General features: G+C 31.2%; 4 protein-coding genes across 4 annotated transcripts; 3 read left to right on the top strand and 1 right to left on the bottom strand.

Moving 5' to 3' along the window:
- The first annotated feature begins 447 nt into the window (after window positions 1-447).
- Window positions 448-2334, top strand: LOC123209480 (alpha carbonic anhydrase 7-like). The gene is made up of 7 exons (XM_044627556.1): window positions 448-793; window positions 884-1101; window positions 1237-1343; window positions 1449-1551; window positions 1642-1809; window positions 1914-1967; window positions 2048-2334. Exons 1-7 carry the CDS (start codon window positions 703-705, stop codon window positions 2138-2140), a joined length of 834 nt encoding a protein of 277 aa, XP_044483491.1. The 5' UTR covers window positions 448-702; the 3' UTR covers window positions 2141-2334.
- A 5073-nt stretch (window positions 2335-7407) lies between these two features.
- LOC123209464 (alpha carbonic anhydrase 7-like) lies at window positions 7408-9261 on the top strand. The gene is made up of 7 exons (XM_044627535.1): window positions 7408-7723; window positions 7814-8031; window positions 8169-8275; window positions 8381-8483; window positions 8574-8741; window positions 8846-8899; window positions 8980-9261. Exons 1-7 carry the CDS (start codon window positions 7633-7635, stop codon window positions 9070-9072), a joined length of 834 nt encoding a protein of 277 aa, XP_044483470.1. The 5' UTR covers window positions 7408-7632; the 3' UTR covers window positions 9073-9261.
- Window positions 9262-14418: 5157 nt separating this feature from the next.
- Window positions 14419-16139, top strand: LOC123209433 (alpha carbonic anhydrase 7-like). The gene is made up of 7 exons (XM_044627496.1): window positions 14419-14659; window positions 14750-14967; window positions 15105-15211; window positions 15317-15419; window positions 15510-15677; window positions 15782-15835; window positions 15916-16139. The coding sequence occupies exons 1-7, from the start codon at window positions 14569-14571 to the stop codon at window positions 16006-16008; spliced, it is 834 nt and encodes a 277-aa protein (XP_044483431.1). The 5' UTR covers window positions 14419-14568; the 3' UTR covers window positions 16009-16139.
- Window positions 16140-16924: 785 nt separating this feature from the next.
- Window positions 16925-19144, bottom strand: LOC123207884 (lysM domain receptor-like kinase 4). The gene has a single exon (XM_044625369.1). It carries the CDS (start codon window positions 19003-19005, stop codon window positions 17146-17148), a length of 1860 nt encoding a protein of 619 aa, XP_044481304.1. The 5' UTR covers window positions 19006-19144; the 3' UTR covers window positions 16925-17145.
- Between the last annotated feature and the right edge of the window lie 1927 nt (window positions 19145-21071).

Raw genomic sequence — 21071 nt, 5'->3', positions numbered from 1 at the left:
TCTCTTAATATAATTCAACTCATTAAAACCCTAAAATACAAACTATACATTAAATTCAAATTAAGTGCATGAAAATTTTAATTGATATTAACCCATTGGTCCTGTTAAATCTAGCGGATCAGGAATGCACCCTTAAATTTATTGTTTTTACTGTAATTAAATCGATGAATTAGACTGATTAATTTTTAACTGTGGCCCAAGTTGGTTAATTAAATTACCATTATCAATTTATGTCCACCGACGTTCTTAAATTACATTTCTTTAATTATTAATTTATTGTCCACCAACTCCTTTTGTTAATGGATGGAAGTAATCAGCTGCTCATGCATCCACCAACAAATGAAATCCAAACCCTTAGATTTGTTTATTCAAATCCAGATTCGTCATCATATTGGCGTTATTCGGAATGAAGCTCAGATTAAACTTCGTAGAAATAGGCAACAAAATATGTACTTCCAGGATGATTTAATTTTCTTTTCCAACTTCTCATTGGCTTCTTGCGTTCAAACTTGGTAGCAGAAAACGATACTCCTGGAAGAATTACTGAAATTTCTTTTCAAGATTATGGACTTGTAACATTTGAGCTTTCATACTAGAAATGAAATCTATATAAGCAGGCTGCTGCCTAGCTTTACGATGCATTCGCCGGTTATATCTGCGTGTTCCTAGTGATTTCTTGGAAAGCTGAGAGCCAAACTAAAGATGGAGAAACTTACAACCCAATTCTTCTATTGTTTCTTCTTCATTGCTCTTATTGTTTTGCAGTCACCTCCAGCAACATCTCAAGAAGTTGGTGAGTGGTTGTCATCTATGATCTGGTGTGTGTTGATATGATATCACAATTTAATTCTCTCTTTTACTTATGGTTTTGTATATGGTGCAGAGGACGAGACAGAGTTTAACTATGAAAAAGGAAGTGAGCATGGGCCAGAACGATGGGGAGAGCTTCACAGCGAATGGAGTGATTGCAAAAATGGAACAATGCAGTCTCCAATCGATTTACTGCATGAGAGAGTTGAAGTAGTGTCCCATTTAGGGAGACTTAAAAGAAGTTACAAGCCTTCTAATGCCACTTTAAGAAATAGAGGCCATGACATGATGGTAATGAATTGAAACAAGCGAAAAAAAAGAAAATACTCAATTTTTATACACTTGTGAATAAAGGGAAAATGAATAACATGATCTATATTGCTGCTATCATTTAGTTAATTTATGATTAATCTCTTTTGGATGCAGTTAAAATGGGAAAATGGTGCAGGGACTCTTGAGATAAATGGAACTGAATATACACTAAACCAGGTCCACTGGCATTCACCTTCTGAGCACACTCTCAATGGCGAGAAGTACTTACTATACATCTTCTGCTAATTATCATTATATTGCATGCTTAAATTGGGAGATTTTACTTTCTTTTTTGATTAACTTTCTTTAAAATTCATAAACTGCAGATTTGATCTAGAGGCTCACATGGTTCACCAGAGCACAGATGGGAAAATTGCAGTTGTTGGGATCATGTACAAAATCGGCCGACCTGATTCTTTCTTGTCATTGGTAATTAATGATACCACTATATTTCTATATTTGTATATATAACCATCTCTCACGGATTGCTTCTAAGCATTCTTTGTTTTGTTTCAATAGATAAAGGATCATTTAGCAGCCATTGGTGGCAGCACTGAAAGAGATAGAGTGGTGGGTATGATTGATCCCAGGGACATAAAGATAGGCAGTAGAAAGTATTACAGATACATCGGCTCTCTTACCACTCCTCCCTGCACAGAAAATGTTCTCTGGACAATAGTCAGAAAGGTCTGATATCTACAATATTCATTTTTTCAACCTACCAAAAACTTGTTCATTTTGCTCAAGTGGCCATTTTTATTTACCTTCTGACGAATTGTTAATTTGATTAGGTGAGGACTGCGACAAGAGAGCAAGTGCAATCTCTTCGCGTGGCTGTTCATGATGTGAGTTTGCACCAACTCTTTCATATATAGCAATGAATCCTATACCATAATAACAATTGTAAATTTGTATGTTTATATAGGAATCGGATACAAATGCAAGACCATTACAGCCATTAAACTGGAGGTTGCTGCAACTTTTCAGACCAGATGATGATTTGACACGAAGCCCATGATGTTTATTTTAGTTTTTTCTTATGTATACAAATTTTAGATTGCCATATACGCTCCTGGATGCCTATATTGCAGGAGATCTACACTTCAGAGACAGCTATATCTACAGATTTTTTTTGTTCTTTGGCCTTCATTTTCTTTTATTATATGCGTAGAGATTACGTATATCCTAAATAAATACAATTTTTTTATATCATCATGTCATATTTCATCAATTTGACACAGTTAGATGGGCTGTGTTGTTAATTTTACACGGACTGTTAGTTACTGATGATATTTGCATATATATTTCTTAAACTTTTACATATTAAATTACTTTTAAATATTTGATTTATTACAAATATACTTTAATACTTAATAAATATATCGTTATTTTTCTTATAAAGATAGAAAGGGGAAAACGAGGGAAATTTTTCTCACGAAGATGAGGAGGGGAAAGGTAGAGAAATTTTTTTTATGGGGAGAGAACATAGATTCCCTGTTATTCCCGAAAATAAAGCAAGGATGGAGAAATGATTTACTTGTGAGGATAGAGACGAGGATAAAACTATTTGTTCTCTACCTGGCTCATTGTCATCTCTACTTATAGGTAAGGTTGTCAATCAAACATACAGAATAAGGCCTGCCTTGTTCAAACCTAGACCTATACAAAATTTTAAGTTTTAGTTTCAAGTCTGCCTTTTCAGCATTTAGATATTTGGTTTACGCCTAACTCATTTAATTTTTTTAATTTCAAACCTATTTTAAACTCATTTTATAACTTGAAAAACTTGCAGAATATCTCTATAATTACTCGTAAGTTTGAAAAACTAACGAATACACTCAAGTCCTCTGCTTAATAACTTTATAGATAATTTGTTTGTCTAGGCTCATCCAATACCAAAATTAAATTTTTGATGCCAAACAATAAAGTCTCAGTTTTATCCAACTCCACTGGCACACTTATTTATTGAAGAAATAGGTAAGGTTAACCTTATAATTATTAAATAATTAGTAGGTTTGCGAATACAATAGAGGAAAAGGCATTGCAGTGGGATTTGAGAAAGAATAAAAAATAAAGAGAAAATAAAGAAAATTAAAAAAAGTATTTTTGTTGAAATAAAATTATCCTACTAATTTTTTTAATTTAATATGTGTTAGGGTATGTTAGAATTTAAAAAAAAAAAAGGTAAAAGATCTATTTTGTTTTTTCTAATTAACAATTTTCACAAATAAAATTCATCATATGATAGAGAAAATATATTATCTAAATTGAAAAGATGATAAATTATTATTTTATCAAAATTTGTATAAGATATAGTCAGTTTACCTATAAATTAATCAACTAAACAAAAAAAGTGGAATAATAAATAGATTAGATAAAAGAAGTGGGATAATAAAGTAGAAAATATCTTTTTCAATTTTTTTTATTTTAACCGGTAATTAAGTATATTTTAAAAGTAATATTATATATGTAAATAATATTATAATTTTATATATAAATAATATCATATATTATATGATTGAGTAATTTTAAATTATAATAATATATTATCTAATTACATAATAAAATATCATTATTTATATAAAAAAATTATATACATTATTTATATACATAGTTTTATTAATATTTTAATTAAAAGATAATTTTAGCTTGTGTCTAGCTAGGATATATTTATTAAGATTTCTGTGAAGTACAATCTTTTTTTTTTTGTATAAATAGAATATTAATTTAAAAAGTGTATAACATGATAAATATTTTTGTTCAAAAATTGTATTTAACACATAGATCACAATATATTAATAATAAATTGTAAGATTATAGATTTATAAACCAAGTTGTAATGCAAAATTGGAGTTCTAATTAGGGATAACAATGTAGAGGGGCAGAGAGTGGATCTCAATTCCTGTCTCTGTTATAGGAATGACAAGAATTTTTTGTCTCTTCTCTGTAAAAAAAAAAAATTTAAGTAAATATATTAATATAAAAAGACAAAGGTAAGGGTACGGGTAAAGATGAGAGAGATATATATATTCTCATCTTTGATTACGAGGATATTTTTTATCTTTTTTTAATTTTTATTAGAAAATATCATTTTTGTTAAGGTCAAAGAAAATCAAAAACCCTAAATTTGAGTCAAATTGCCATTTTAATCTTAATTACAACATAATTATTATGAAATAAATGATTTGTATTAAATAAATTAGCTTAAAATAGAATGATATCAAAATTATTCAATTAACCAGTGGTCCAATCCCAACACAAAAAATTTGGTATGGTTGGTATTGGTTCAGTGTGGGAAAAACACGGACCATGGAATAAGACCCATAGATCGATCGATATGTCTCACTACAAATATTAAAAATAATTAAATATCAAAAATTATAATTCAGTAAATAGGTCGGTTAACAACCCAGAGGCTCCGAGCCATGCCCTAAACCTAAAGTCAAGTTTTTATCGAGGCAACCCGGTATAAAGACACAGACCGAGGACCGACCCACTGCCCCCTCGTGCTTGAAAGGCAAACTTTCGATTTCAATTTTATGATAGTTTCATGATGTCATCAAAGAATGCAACGTTGAAATACAATCCAACAACTTTTTGAAACGTGTCGCGGTGGGTCTCCAGATAGCAATGTAGATTTTGACACCTGTGCCTAGAATGGGATTTGTCAATTTTCTAACCGTCAATTTCAATTCAATACCACGACATAATGTTGGAATTTAGGCTTAAAAATTCAAGAAAGAAAAATAAAAAGCAACATTTTCCATTTTCCATGATTAGTCATAATTCCAATTACGTCATTTTAATTTGGAGCATTCATGCAGGCCGGAAGCCTCACACCCACCCTTCCATTCTTATGCATCATCAATTACATCATCATTACCCAAGTTTCAACCACTGCAATTTCATAAATTTTGACATACATAATTTCTTGTATCTAATGATCGTCTCAAATTGTAAGAAACGACTTTGTAGAACACAATTCGGTCAGAGGGAGATGATGAGTGCTTCTCTAAACCAGGGAAATTATGAACCTTCATAACCTGGAAAATCATAAGAGTATGAACGGTCTTCATTTCTTTTCTTCTGTTTAAACTTGTTTTCGGTTTAATTAGTCTCACTAATCAACAATTTCTTGACAGATCATGATCAGTTTTACCTATCAGGTTATTTCTTCAACTGCAATACGTCTTTTGGCAGCCAAATTTGAAGATTAAGAACTATATATATGTTGAATACAAGGAAACCTGGCTAATCCCGTCGTTTAATCGGTGTTCTTAAGACAAATTAATTTGAACGCTAAACAACCAAGGTAATTACGCAAACACGTGGAACAGTAATATATAATTAATTTATCAGTGTAATAACTCATTCAAATTGAATCAAAATGCCCAATTGTGGGAATGCATATGTAGCAGTTGGTAGAATAGTATAGCTAGTGGGTAAATCGATTATTGATGACATATATATATATATATAAAAAAATTCATTATTTAATAAACTATAAGATATATTTCACGATTTTCATCTGCAAATAATTTAATAACAGTGAAAATTCCAAGGGAGGGGTACGTAGGTGTTATTGAGACAAATTAATAACCCCATTTAAATATGAATCTATGACGAGTTTTTTTTTGTATATGTCTTTGAAACCGTCGTGTTTGTTGATCAAATTTAAATGTGTGCCCAAATAATGCTGGGGAGGAACTTCTTTCTTGCACGAAAACATAGTTTATAATAATATTATGGCCAAGGGACTATTTCCTAACCAAAATATGTTGTTATCTCAAATTTTTTTTTATTAATTTTAAAAATCTTATTTATCTATTTATAAACGGTTAAAATTAATGGTTTCAAGGGTAAAATTATAATTTTATCTATAATATTAAAAATAAATTAAAATTTAATATAATTTTCTTTTCAAAACCCTAAAAACTAACATTTTTTTTGGATCAAATTTTAAAAAAAATCAAATTTCCTCTTTTAGGGTTTAGTTTTCAATCTTTGGTTCTAAATCCGACATCATAGCCGACGATAAAGCTTTCCCGACGTATCATCATGCTTTAACGATCTCTCTCCCCTCCTTTGGAACACCAACGGTCGTAGATCTAGATTGAAAAAAATAAAGGACAAAGCTTTTTGTTTTCACATAAGAAGACATGAAAAGACGATTATCTTCCTAAATAAAGATGAGGTCTTCGTCTTCATCTTTTTATGTCAGATCTGTGGCTATCGACATTTTGGAGAAGGGAAGAGAGACCATTGGAGTATGATGATGTGTCAGAGAAGTGTCATCGTCAATAATAGTACTAAATTTGACGTAAAAAACTAAACTTTAAAGGGAGAATAGTAATTTTTAAAATTTGACAAAATAGTTAGTTTTTAGAGGTAAATTTTTTTTTTAAAGAGTTAGAATTCTAGTAATTTTAATAATTTATAAATAAATAAATAAATAAAATTTTTAAAATTAATAGAAGAATATTTAAAATAACAACATAGTTTTTGGTGGGAATAGGTCCTTCGGCCTAATATTATGGACTACTTATGTCGCCAAAGTTGACACTCTTCTGCTAAAACATTGGGCATTCTGGACGTCTCCAACAAGAAATAATCTGGTTGATGACCGTACCGATGCATACAGAACCAACATATATGGAGTTGAAAGTCTACCGATTGACTTTTTGAGTGCTCACCTCAGCCTGGCCATATTTTGACTTCGTAGTTCACCAATTTTATTAATGATAGAATAGATCTTTGACTTATTAAATCTGATAGCTTATGTTGCATAATTAAATTTTTTTTTGTTTTCTCTTGATATAATTCAACTCGTTTTGAACCCTAAAATACAAACTATAGATTAAATTCAAATTAAGTGCTGGAAAATTTTAATTGATATTAACCCATTGGTCCTGTTAAATCTAGCGGATCAGGGATGCACCCTTAAATTTATTGTTTTTACTGTAATTAAATCGATGAATTAGACTGATTAATTTTTAACTGTGGCCCAAGTTGGTTAATTAAATTACCATTATCAATTTATGTCCACCGACGTTCTTAAATTACATTTCTTTAATTATTAATTTATTGTCCACCAACTCCTTTTGTTAATGGATGGAAGTAATCAGCTGCTCATGCATCCACCAACAAATGAAATCCAAACCCTTAGATTTGTTTATTCAAATCCAGATTCGTCATCATATTGGCTTTATTCGGAATGAAGCTCAGATTGAACTTCGTAGAAATAGGCAACAAAATATGTACTTCCAGGATGATTTAATTTTCTTTTCCAACTTCTCATTGGCTTCTTGCGTTCAAACTTGGTAGCAGAAAACGACACTCCTGGAAGAATTACTGAAATTTCTTTTCAAAATTATGGACTAGTAATATTTGAGCTTTCATACTAGAAATGAAATCTATATAAGCAGGCTGCTGCCTAGCTTTACGATGCATTCACCAGTTATATCTGCGTGTTCCCAGTGATTTCTTGGAAAGCTGAGAGCCAAACTAAAGATGGAGAAACTTACAACCCAACTCTTCTACTGTTTCTTCTTCATTGCTCTTATTGTTTTGCAGTCACCTCCGGCAACATCTCAAGAAGTTGGTGAGTGGTTGTCATATATGATCTGGTGTGTGTTGATATGAGATCGAAATTTAATTCTCTCTTTTACTTATGGTTTTGTATATGGTGCAGAGGACGAGACAGAGTTTAACTATGAAAAAGGAAGTGAGCATGGGCCAGAACGATGGGGAGAGCTTCACAGCGAATGGAGTGATTGCAAAAATGGAACAATGCAGTCTCCAATCGATTTACTGCATGAGAGAGTTGAAGTGGTGTCCCATTTAGGGAGACTTAAAAGAAGTTACAAGCCTTCTAATGCCACTTTAAGAAATAGAGGCCATGACATGATGGTAATCAATTGAAACAAGAGGAAAACAAAGAAAAATACTCAATTTTTATACACTTCTGAATAAAGGGGAAATGAATAACATGATCTATATTGCTACTATCATTTAGTTAAATTATGATTAATCTCTTTTGGATGCAGTTAAAATGGGAAAATGGTGCAGGGACTCTTGAGATAAATGGAACTGAATATAGACTAAACCAGGTCCACTGGCATTCACCTTCTGAGCACACTCTCAATGGCGAGAAGTACTTACTATACATCTTCTGCTAATTATCATTATATTGCATGCTTAAATTGGGAGATTTTACTTTCTTTTTTGATTAACTTTCTTTAAAATTCATAAACTGCAGATTTGATCTAGAGGCTCACATGGTTCACCAGAGCACAGATGGGAAAATTGCAGTTGTTGGGATCATGTACAAAATCGGCCGACCTGATTCTTTCTTGTCATTGGTAATTAATGATACCACTATATTTCTATATTTGTATATATAACCATCTCTCACGGATTGCTTCTAAGCATTCTTTGTTTTGTTTCAATAGATAAAGGATCATTTAGCAGCCATTGGTGGCAGCACTGAAAGAGATAGAGTGGTGGGTATGATTGATCCCAGGGACATAAAGATAGGCAGTAGAAAGTATTACAGATACATCGGCTCTCTTACTACTCCTCCCTGCACAGAAAATGTTCTCTGGACAATAGTCAGAAAGGTCTGATATCTACAATATTCATTTTTTTAACCTACCAAAAACTTGTTCATTTTGCTCAAGTGGCCATTTTTATTTACCTTCTGACGAATTGTTAATTTGATTAGGTGAGGACTGCGACAAGAGAGCAAGTGCAATCTCTTCGCGTGGCTGTTCATGATGTGAGTTTGCACCAACTCTTTCATATATAGCAATGAATCCTATAGCATAATAACAATTGTAAATTTGTATGTTTATATAGGAATCGGATACAAATGCAAGACCATTACAGCCATTAAACTCGAGGTTGCTGCAACTTTTCAGACCAGATGATGATTTGCCACGAAGCCCATGATGTTTATTTTAGTTTTTTCTTATGTATACAAATTTTAGATTGCCATATACGCTCCTGGATGCCTATATTGCAGGAGATCTACACTTCAGAGACAGCTATATCTACAGATTTTTTTTGTTCTTTGGCCTTCATTTTCTTTTATTATATATGTAGAGATTACGTATATCCTAAATAAATACAATTTTTTTATATCATCATGTCATATTTCATCAATTTGACACAGTTATATGGGCTGTGTTGTTAATTTTACACGGACTGTTAGTTACTGATGATATTTGCATATATATTTTTTAAACTTTTACATATTAAATTACTTTTAAATATTTGATTTATTACAAATATACTTTAATACTTAATAAATATGTCGTTATTTTTCTTATAAAGATAGAAAGGGGAAAACGAGGGAAATTTTTCTCACGAAGATGAGGAGGGGAAAGGTAGAGAAATTTTTTTTATGGGGAGAGGACATAGATTCCCTGTTATTCCCGTATCGGAAATAAAGCAAGGATGGAGAAATGATTTACTTGTGGGGATAGAGACGAGGATAAAACTATTTGTTCTCTACCTGGCTCATTGTCATCTCTACTTATAGGTAAGGTTGTCAATCAAACATACTGAATAAGGTCTGCCTTGTTCAAGCCTAGACCTATACAAAATTTTGAGTTCTAGTTTCAAGTCTACCTTTTCAGCATTTAGATATTTGGTTTACGCCTAACTCATTTAATTTTTTTAGTTTCAAACCTATTTTAAACTCATTTTATAACTTGAAAAACTTGCAGAATATCTCTATAATCACTCGTAAGTTTGAAAAACTAACGAATACACTCAAGTCCTCTGCTTAATAACTTTATAGATAATTTTTTTGTCTAGGCTCATCCAATACCAAAATTAAATTTTTGATGCCAAAAAATAAAGTCTCAGTTTTATCCAACTCTATTGGCATACTTATTTATTGAAGAAATAGGTAAGGTTAACCTTATAATTATTAAATAATTAGTAGGCTTGCGTATACAATAGAGGAAAAGACATTGGGGTGGGGTTTGAGAAAGAATAAAAAATAAAGAGAAAATAAAGAAAATTAAAAAAAGTATTTTTGTTGAAATAAAATTATCCTACTAATTTTTTTAATTTAATATGTGTTAGGGTATGTTAGAATTTAAAAAAAAAAAAAAGGTAAAAGATCTATTTTGTTTTTTCTAATTAACAATTTTCACAAATAAAATTCATCATATGATAGAGAAAATATATTATCTAAATTGAAAAGATGATAAATTATTATTTTATCAAAATTTGTGTAAGATATAGTCAGTTTACCTATAAATTAATCAACTAAACAAAAAAAGTGGAATAATAAATAGATTAGATAAAAGAAGTGGGATAATAAAGTAGAAAATATCTTTTTAATTTTTTTTTATTTTAACCGGTAATTAAGTATATTTTAAAAGTAATATTATATATGTAAATAATATTATAATTTTATATATAAATAATATCATATATTATATGATTGAGTAATTTTAAATTATAATAATATATTATCTAATTACATAATAAAATATCATTATTTATATAAAAAAATTATATACATTATTTATATACATAATTTTATTAATATTTTAATTAAAAGATAATTTTAGCTTGTGTCTAGGTAGGATATATTTATTAAGATTTCTGTGAAGTACAATTTTTTTTTTTGTATAAATAGAATATTAATTAAAAAAGTGTATAACATGATAAATATTTTTGTTCAAAAATTGTATTTAACACATACATCACAATATATTAATAATAAATTGTAAGATTATAGATCTATAAACCAAGTTGTAATGCAAAATTGGAGTTCTAATTAGGGATAACAATGTAGAGGGGCAAGGAGTGGATCTCAATTCCTGTCTCTGTTATAGGAATGACAAGAATTTTTTGTCTCTTCTCTGTAAAAAAAAAAAATTTAAGTAAATATATTAATATAAAAGGACAAAGGTAAGGGTAGGGGCAAGGATGAGAGAGATATATATATTCTCATCCTTGATTACGAGGATATTTTTTATCTTTTTTTAATTTTTATTAGAAAATATCATTTTTGTTAAGGTCAAAGAAAATCAAAAACCCTAAATTTGAGTCAAATTGCCATTTTAATCTTAATTACAACATAATTATTATGAAATAAATGATTTGTATTAAATAAATTAGCTTAAAATAGAATGATATCAAAATTATTCAATTAACCAGTGGTCCAATCCCAACACAAAAAATTTGGTATGGTTGGTATTGGTTCAGTGTGGGAAAAACACGGACCATGGAATAAGACCCATAGATCGATCGATATGTCTCACTACAAATATTAAAAATAATTAAATATCAAAAATTATAATTCAGTAAATAGGTCGGTTAACAACCCAGAGGCTCCGAGCCATGCCCTAAACCTAAAGTCAAGTTTTTATCGAGGCAACCCGGTATAAAGACACAGACCGAGGACCGACCCACTGCCCCCTCGTGCTTGAAAGGCAAACTTTCGATTTCAATTTTATGATAGTTTCATGATGTCATCAAAGAATGCAACGTTGAAATACAATCCAACAACTTTTTGAAACGTGTCGCGGTGGGTCTCCAGATAGCAATGTAGATTTTGACACCTGTGCCTAGAATGGGATTTGTCAATTTTCTAACCGTCAATTTCAATTCAATACCACGACATAATGTTGGAATTTAGGCTTAAAAATTCAAGAAAGAAAAATAAAAAGCAACATTTTCCATTTTCCATGATTAGTCATAATTCCAATTACGTCATTTTAATTTGGAGCATTCATGCAGGCCGGAAGCCTCACACCCACCCTTCCATTCTTATGCATCATCAATTACATCATCATTACCCAAGTTTCAACCACTGCAATTTCATAAATTTTGACATACATAATTTCTTGTATCTAATGATCGTCTCAAATTGTAAGAAACGACTTTGTAGAACACAATTCGGTCAGAGGGAGATGATGAGTGCTTCTCTAAACCAGGGAAATTATGAACCTTCATAACCTGGAAAATCATAAGAGTATGAACGGTCTTCATTTCTTTTCTTCTGTTTAAACTTGTTTTCGGTTTAATTAGTCTCACTAATCAACAATTTCTTGACAGATCATGATCAGTTTTACCTATCAGGTTATTTCTTCAACTGCAATACGTCTTTTGGCAGCCAAATTTGAAGATTAAGAACTATATATATGTTGAATACAAGGAAACCTGGCTAATCCCGTCGTTTAATCGGTGTTCTTAAGACAAATTAATTTGAACGCTAAACAACCAAGGTAATTACGCAAACACGTGGAACAGTAATATATAATTAATTTATCAGTGTAATAACTCATTCAAATTGAATCAAAATGCCCAATTGTGGGAATGCATATGTAGCAGTTGGTAGAATAGTATAGCTAGTGGGTAAATCGATTATTGATGACATATATATATATATATAAAAAAATTCATTATTTAATAAACTATAAGATATATTTCACGATTTTCATCTGCAAATAATTTAATAACAGTGAAAATTCCAAGGGAGGGGTACGTAGGTGTTATTGAGACAAATTAATAACCCCATTTAAATATGAATCTATGACGAGTTTTTTTTTGTATATGTCTTTGAAACCGTCGTGTTTGTTGATCAAATTTAAATATGTGTGCCCAAATAATGCTGGGGAGGAACTTCTTTCTTGCACGAAAACATAGTTTATAATAATATTATGGCCAAGGGACTATTTCCTAACCAAAATATGTTGTTGTCTCAAATTTTTTTTTTTTTAATTTTGAAAATCTTATTTATCTATTTATAAACTGTTAAAATTAATGGTTTTAAAGGTAAAATTATAATTTTATCTATAATATTAAAAGTAAATTAAATTTTAATATAGTTTTATTTTCAAAACCCTAAAAACTAACATTTTTTTTGGATCAAATTTTAAAAAATCAAATTTCCTCTTTTAGGGTTTAGTTTTCAATCTCTGACTCTAAATCCGACATCATAGCCGACGATAAAGCTTTCCCGACGTATCATCATGCTATAACGATCTCTCTCCCCTCCTTTGGAACACCAACGGTCGTAGATCTAGATTGAAAAAAATAAAGGACAAAGCTTTTTGTTTTCACATAAGAAGACATGAAAAGACGATTATCTTCCTAAATAAAGATGAGGTCTTCGTCTTCATCTTTTTATGTCAGATCTGTGGCTATCGACATTTTGGAGAAGGGAAGAGAGACCATTGGAGTATGATGATGTGTCAGAGAAGTGTCATCGTCAATAATAGTACTAAATTTGACGTAAAAAACTAAACTTTAAAGGGAGAATAGTAATTTTTAAAATTTGACAAAATAGTTAGTTTTTAGAGGTAAATTTTTTTTTTAAAGAGTTAGAATTCTAGTAATTTTAATAATTTATAAATAAATAAATAAATAAAATTTTTAAAATTAATAGAAGAATATTTAAAATAACGACATAGTTTTTGGTGGGAATAGGTCCTTCGGCCTAATATTATGGACTATTTATGTCGCCAAAGTTGACACTCTTCTGCAAAAACATTGGGCATTCTGGACGTCTCCAACAAGAAATAATCTGGTTGATGACCGTACCGATTCATACAGAACCAACATATATGGAGTTGAAAGTCTACCAATTGACTTTTTGAGTGCTCACCTCAGCCTGGCCATATTTTGACTTCGTAGTTCACCAATTTTATTAATGATAGAATAGATCTTTGACTTATTAAATCTGATAGCTTATGTTGCATAATTAAATTTTTTTTTGTTTTCTCTTGATATAATTCAACTCGTTAGAACCCTAAAATACAAACTATAGATTAAATTCAAATTAAGTGCAGGAAAATTTTAATTGATATTAACCCATTGGTCCTGTTAAATCTAGCGGATCAGGGATGCACCCTTAAATTTATTGTTTTTACTGTAATTAAATCGATGAATTAGACTGATTAATTTTTAACTGTGGCCCAAGTTGGTTAATTAAATTACCATTATCAATTTATGTCCACCGACGTTCTTAAATTACATTTCTTTAATTATTAATTTATTGTCCACCAACTCCTTTTGTTAATGGATGGAAGTAATCAGCTGCTCATGCATCCACCAACAAATGAAATCCAAACCCTTAGATTTGTTTATTCAAATCCAGATTCGTCATCATATTGGCTTTATTCGGAATGAAGCTCAGATTGAACTTCGTAGAAATAGGCAACAAAATATGTACTTCCAGGATGATTTAATTTTCTTTTCCAACTTCTCATTGGCTTCTTGCGTTCAAAGTTGGTAGCAGAAAACGACACTCCTGGAAGAATTACTGAAATTTCTTTTCAAAATTATGACTAGTAATATTTGAGCTTTCATACTAGAAATGAAATCTATATAAGCAGGCTGCTGCCTAGCTTTACGATGCATTCACCAGTTATATCTGCGTGTTCCCAGTGATTTCTTGGAAAGCTGAAAGCCAAACTAAAGATGGAGAAACTTACAACCCAACTCTTCTACTGTTTCTTCTTCATTGCTCTTATTGTTTTGCAGTCACCTCCGGCAACATCTCAAGAAGTTGGTGAGTGGTTGTCATATATGATCTGGTGTGTGTTGATATGAGATCGAAATTTAATTCTGTCTTTTACTTATGGTTTTGTATATGGTGCAGAGGACGAGACAGAGTTTAACTATGAAAAAGGAAGTGAGCATGGGCCAGAACGATGGGGAGAGCTTCACAGCGAATGGAGTGATTGCAAAAATGGAACAATGCAGTCTCCAATCGATTTACTGCATGAGAGAGTTGAAGTGGTGTCCCATTTAGGGAGACTTAAAAGAAGTTACAAGCCTTCTAATGCCACTTTAAGAAATAGAGGCCATGACATGATGGTAATCAATTGAAACAAGAGGAAAAAAAAGAAAAATACTCAATTTTTATACGCTTCTGAATAAAGGGGAAATGAATAACATGATCTATATTGCTACTATCATTTAGTTAAATTATGATTAATCTCTTTTGGATGCAGTTAAAATGGGAAAATGGTGCAGGGACTCTTGAGATAAATGGAACTGAATATAGACTAAACCAGGTCCACTGGCATTCACCTTCTGAGCACACTCTCAATGGCGAGAAGTACTTACTATACATCTTCTGCTAATTATCATTATATTGCATGCTTAAATTGGGAGATTTTACTTTCTTTTTTGATTAACTTTCTTTAAAATTCATAAACTGCAGATTTGATCTAGAGGCTCACATGGTTCACCAGAGCACAGATGGGAAAATTGCAGTTGTTGGGATCATGTACAAAATTGGCCGACCTGATTCTTTCTTGTCATTGGTAATTAATGATACCACTATATTTCTGTATTTGTATATATATCCATCTCTCACGGATTGCTTCTAAACATTCTTTGTTCTGTTTCAATAGATAAAGGATCATTTAGCAGCCATTGGTGGCAGCACTGAAAGAGATAGAGTGGTGGGTATGATTGATCCCAGGGACATAAAGATAGGCAGTAGAAAGTATTACAGATACATCGGCTCTCTTACTACTCCTCCCTGCACAGAAAATGTTCTCTGGACAATAGTCAGAAAGGTCTGATATCTACAATATTCATTTTTTTAACCTACCAAAAACTTGTTCATTTTGCTCAAGTGGCCATTTTTATTTACCTTCTGACGAATTGTTAATTTGATTAGGTGAGGACTGTGACAAGAGAGCAAGTGCAATCTCTTCGCGTGGCTGTTCATGATGTAAGTTTGCACCAAGTCTTTCATATATAGCAATGAATCCTATAGCATAATAACAATTGTAAATTTGTATGTTTATATAGGAATCGGATACAAATGCAAGACCATTACAGCCATTAAACTGGAGGTTGCTGCAACTTTTCAGACCAGATGATGATTTGCCACGAAGCCCATGATGTTTATTTTAGTTTATTGTTATGCATACAAATTTTAGATTGCCATATACGCTCCTGGATGCCTATATTGCTGGAGATCTACACTTCAGAGACAGCTATATCTACAGATTTTTTTTGTTCTTTGGCCTTCATTTTCTTTTATTATATATGTAGAGACTACGTATATCCTAAATAAATACAATTTTTTTAATATCATCATGTCATATTTCATCAATTTGACACAGTTATATGGGCTGTGTTGTTAATTTTACATGGACTGTTAGTCACGGATGATATTTTTCAAACTATAAAACAATATGTTTAAACTTTTAAATATATGATTAGGTTCATAAATAATATCTTATCATATAGTTTAATAATTTTGAATTAAAAAATAATATTTAATTATATAATTATATATAATATTTATATTTAATTATATATTTAAAAAATACGTCCATGTACCAATGGTCTTACCCAAATTGATGCCATATAATGTTTTTTTTATTAATACGAAGGTTTAATTTAAAATGCAAGTAAATATTTCTGACAACTTGCTCGTTCCTCGATAAAGTTCCTTTTTTGCCCTCACGCCAGCTCATTGTCTCTGAGCCAACCTGGTTTCTTGCGGTTTTGGAAGAAGTTGCCGCTGAGATGTCCTTTTCTTTGGTGAGCAACCTGTGGCCGTGGGGGTGATTCACGTTTTGGTTCTTGTTATTATTAGCGTATTGAGCTTCTATTTCAGATTCTTCAACAAGTTGGGGCCTTTGTTTCAGATCCTTTTATTCTTAATTTGTTGTTGGACCAAGTTCTGATCCAAAACCATTCCAATCCAGAAATCACCATTGAATATAATGATTATGATAAAATGGACTCCATCAAGATTTTGTCATGTTACTTATGCCTGCGCTTGTACAAAGATAATCTCAGTTCGGAATGACGAAATAAAAACTGTTCATTGATGTTTCTATCTACAATGCATTCTCTTCAACTGTTCATTGAATTAACAATCTCATTTCAACTGGAAAACAGAAGTAAAATAATCACATTGCATATAGTATACCAGTATGTACATAAAGAAACCAAAGTCTATCTCAACATCGGAAGGAATGAAAAAGAGATGAAAATTTTGATTAAAAAAGGTCTTCAATATTACAGTCATACCATTCTGCCAACTACTTTCATGATATCACCCATAGATGGCCTATGCGAAGGGTCATCTTCCACACAAGCCTTGGCTAGAACTGCTAGACATAAAGCTTCAGCAAGAGGGTAATCCTCCTTAAGAGAAGGATCCATGAAACTCCTCAATTGTTCAAAACAACCACCTTCACTACCTCCCCCTCCCAAAAATCCAATGCACTCCTTCAAGAATTTTCCATCTATGTCCTCTCTTCCAGAAAGCAACTCAAGCAACACTACCCCATATGCAAATATGTCTACCTTTTCCGAAGCTGAGCCATTGAACAGGTATTCTGGTGCTATACATGCTTTCAAACCTGCCAAAATATCGCTTCCTTTTGATGATCCAACAGCATGGTTTGTTTCAATACTTGACAGTTTTGCTCTCCAAGTTGATGTTATAAATATATTCCTAGAACTTACACTCATGTGTGCATAGGTTGGGAAGATACAATGATGCAGATAATGCAGGCCTGTGGCAATGTCAAAAGCTATCTGTGTTCTTTTATGCCAATTAAGAAGAGTTAATGAATTAGACAAGCAGTCCCTTAAGCAACCATTCTTAGGGAATTCAAACACAACATATGACCAAGAAAAGTCACTATCTCCATAGCACACTCCATGTAAACTCACTATGTTTATGTGATTGATCTTCGAATTTACATCGATTGCCTGCCGAGTGTCTTCAAATCTCATCTGCTTGATCATCACTTCAACATTATCAATCATCCCTTTATAGGTCTGATATCCAATTTTGGTATCTTCCCCAAAATTTTTTGTTGCTTTTTTGAGATCCTCCAGGCTGTAACCTGACAAAGAGTACTTTATTCCCGCAAGGAGATCCGGAGATAAACATGAATTTGTAGTGCTGTGGCCAGTTTGAACAGATCGAGGAGAGCTTCTCGGAGTCGAAAATGAAACTTGAGTAGAGCTTCTGGTGTTGAATGATTGTATCCTCCCACCCTTCCATTTTCGCAAGGCCTTTACATACAATCCACAAGCAAGCAATGCTACAAGCAACAAAGTGAACCCAACAACTGATACTACAATGTACAAAATCTTTAACTTTACTTTATTCGTTTTCTGAATGGTAATTGTTGGAAGAAAACCAGGAGTAGGAGGGGCTGATGAATCTGTAATGTCAAAAGTTATATTCGGATCTGATTTCAGAGGAATCAGGAAAGTTGTGGTCGGATAAACAGTAGGTTTAGGGACTACAAGATTAGCTGCACATAGATCTTCAAGGGAGATGCCAAATTTCTCACACAATAAGCTTAGCTCATCTTTTTCTACAAAAGGGTATGTCAACAGGTACTTTACTCCTTCACTAACAGAAATATTATCAGGACAAGCACATTTCAGAGGCACATGAAGCTTAGAACCAATCTTAGGACCATTTTCTTGAGTCTGGTTTTCCGTAGAAAGTAAGTGAGGTTTTAGTAAACCTTCAAAGACCCCGCAAGCAATATACGAGTAAGATGTGTTTCCAGGGACTGTATAAATGAAATTCGCCTGAAAAAACTGGCCTGAGCAGGAACAATTAATGGGAATAAGAACTTCTCTACCTGATTTGAGTATCTCTGTAGAAGATGTAAGCTTGTTCAAGTGAAGTACCTCATTGGAGTTAATCTGGAACAAAGCAGTGATATCTGAGAGAGTCTGAAATTGTGTGTTAGCTCTGTAAACTATGAACGTCTGGCATGAATTTTTGAAGGAATTGCAAGTATATCTTGAACCTGGAAAACTCTCATCTGCAGAGCACTCAGAGTAGTCATAATTTTGTTGAGCGTAGCTTAAATTGAAACATGCCCAGAAGAGCAACCAGAGATAAATCATGGTTTCTGAAATATGAAAATTCTGACAAAATTTTACAGTACCATTTCATAATAAAGAGTGACCTATGAAATTTAAATCATTTTTCTAAGCTTCATGCATTTGGCCGCATAATCAAGGTATCATATTAGACTAAACTACTTTGTCTGGAAAGGAATCAAAAGCCGGCCAGCCAATATACGCGCGTCCAGTTAACAAATAAAATGGAGAAATCATGTTGGATGTTTTCTACTTTGTTATTTTCCAATCATCATGAACCTTTTCTCAAGATTAATTATTGACATAACCCCTTTTAATATTTTGAAAGAAATTATAAAAGAATTACTAGAAAGAAATTTTTTTGGCTTTTAAACATATTTAGACGCTCGCCCAAGTGGACAGTTCTATGCAAATGTCTCTCCTTTAAAAAAATCTTAATTCCACTAATTGATAAAAAAGAGAGAGATTGATTTAGGTCATATTTCATAAAGTTTTAAACATATTAACAGGATCCTCGTAAGATTGACTGAGAATTGATTGATTCCAAATCAAAGGCGCCATTCATCAGGTTAAGAAACATGTCTTAAGTTGGCAAACTTATTGCACTGCTTATCGGTAGATTGTAATGTTTGCTAATTGTTGGGACCAAAAGCTGGTTATAGGGACTAAAATGTCACTAAAAGATTAAACTGGACTAGAGGGAGATAGATAAATTCAAGGGATGAAATGGACTTTGGGGAGGGAACTAAATTAATGATTTGAAAAAAAAAAAAAATCTGCTGGGTTAAAGGTAATTTAAACCAAGCATTGTATCCACCCCTCAATAGATGCCATCTGTTCCTTTTACCCATATAATAAATGTGCTTTCTTATTCGTAACTTTTGGATACGTGCAGTTGAGATCATATTTTATTATTAAAATTAATTTTTGAATATACTTTATTTAAGAGGTTTTATGGTATAAATAATTATTAAATTTGATAAAATTAAATAAATATAAATAATTATTATTTTTAATTAAAAAATTAATATATTATTTTATTTAAATATTTAGATATAATTATTTTAAAATATTTTTTATATTATTTATTATATTAATTAAAAATGATATACTTTTTATCTTACAAAATTAATAAATAAAAATATAATTATAATAAAATTAAAATTATTTTGATAATTTTTTAATCGTTAATGTTGAGGTAATAATAAGATTACTTTATTATATCACTATTAATAATAAAAAATTATTAAAATATTTTATTATTTATAAATTAAAAAAATAATATATATATATATATTATAAAATAAATTATCAAAATAATTTTTACCTATACTAACCAAACGCCCCTAAACACTTTTTAGGAACAATTGCTGCAATATTACCAAAACTGGAAAAATTTTATCTGCCGACGCTTCATACAATTTGCTGCAATAAATAGCATATATTCAGTAAAATTACCCGAAAATGAAATAACACCATTTTATTTTTTAACACAAAGCTGTTGCTTATTCAATATTACCCAATTAAAACACTTATCATTAAAATTTATGCAACTTGAAAACGAAATTATTATATACAATATATCTTACAATGTTAAATATTCACATTTAATCATTTAAAATTAATTAGTGAAATAATATGAGTTATTATTATTTTTATTGAAATTTATTCTCCCCTTTAATTGCTGTAAAAAATTTTAAGTTAACTTACTAAAAAATATATAATAAACTAGTAATATTGGGAGGGATGGATTGAAGTGAAATTTTTAAGGTTTTGACTGAAGTATCTTTTCCAATGTTTGATAGACATGGTGGGAGTTAGGCTGGATCGTCACCCCATCAAGCTCTTTATTTTTACACGATTCAAAAAATTATAGGCCATGCTAGGCCCATAAACCATGTGCGATGTATCCAAATTATAAAATTCGGTTTATGGGTTTCCTGACATGATCCATCATCGTATAATACTAATCAATCATATCCATGCGAAATCCAAAATGCAATAATGATTAATTAATATTATAAATCCAAATGGAAAACTCAAATGACAGTAATAATAATTAATATCATGGAAACCCAAAAGGCAGTTTT

Source organism: Mangifera indica, chromosome 2, assembly GCF_011075055.1.
Source record: "Mangifera indica cultivar Alphonso chromosome 2, CATAS_Mindica_2.1, whole genome shotgun sequence".
NCBI classification, from domain to species: domain Eukaryota; kingdom Viridiplantae; phylum Streptophyta; class Magnoliopsida; order Sapindales; family Anacardiaceae; genus Mangifera; species Mangifera indica.
Note: the sequence above shows the minus strand (reverse complement) of the source record. Positions and strands in the feature narration are given on the sequence as shown.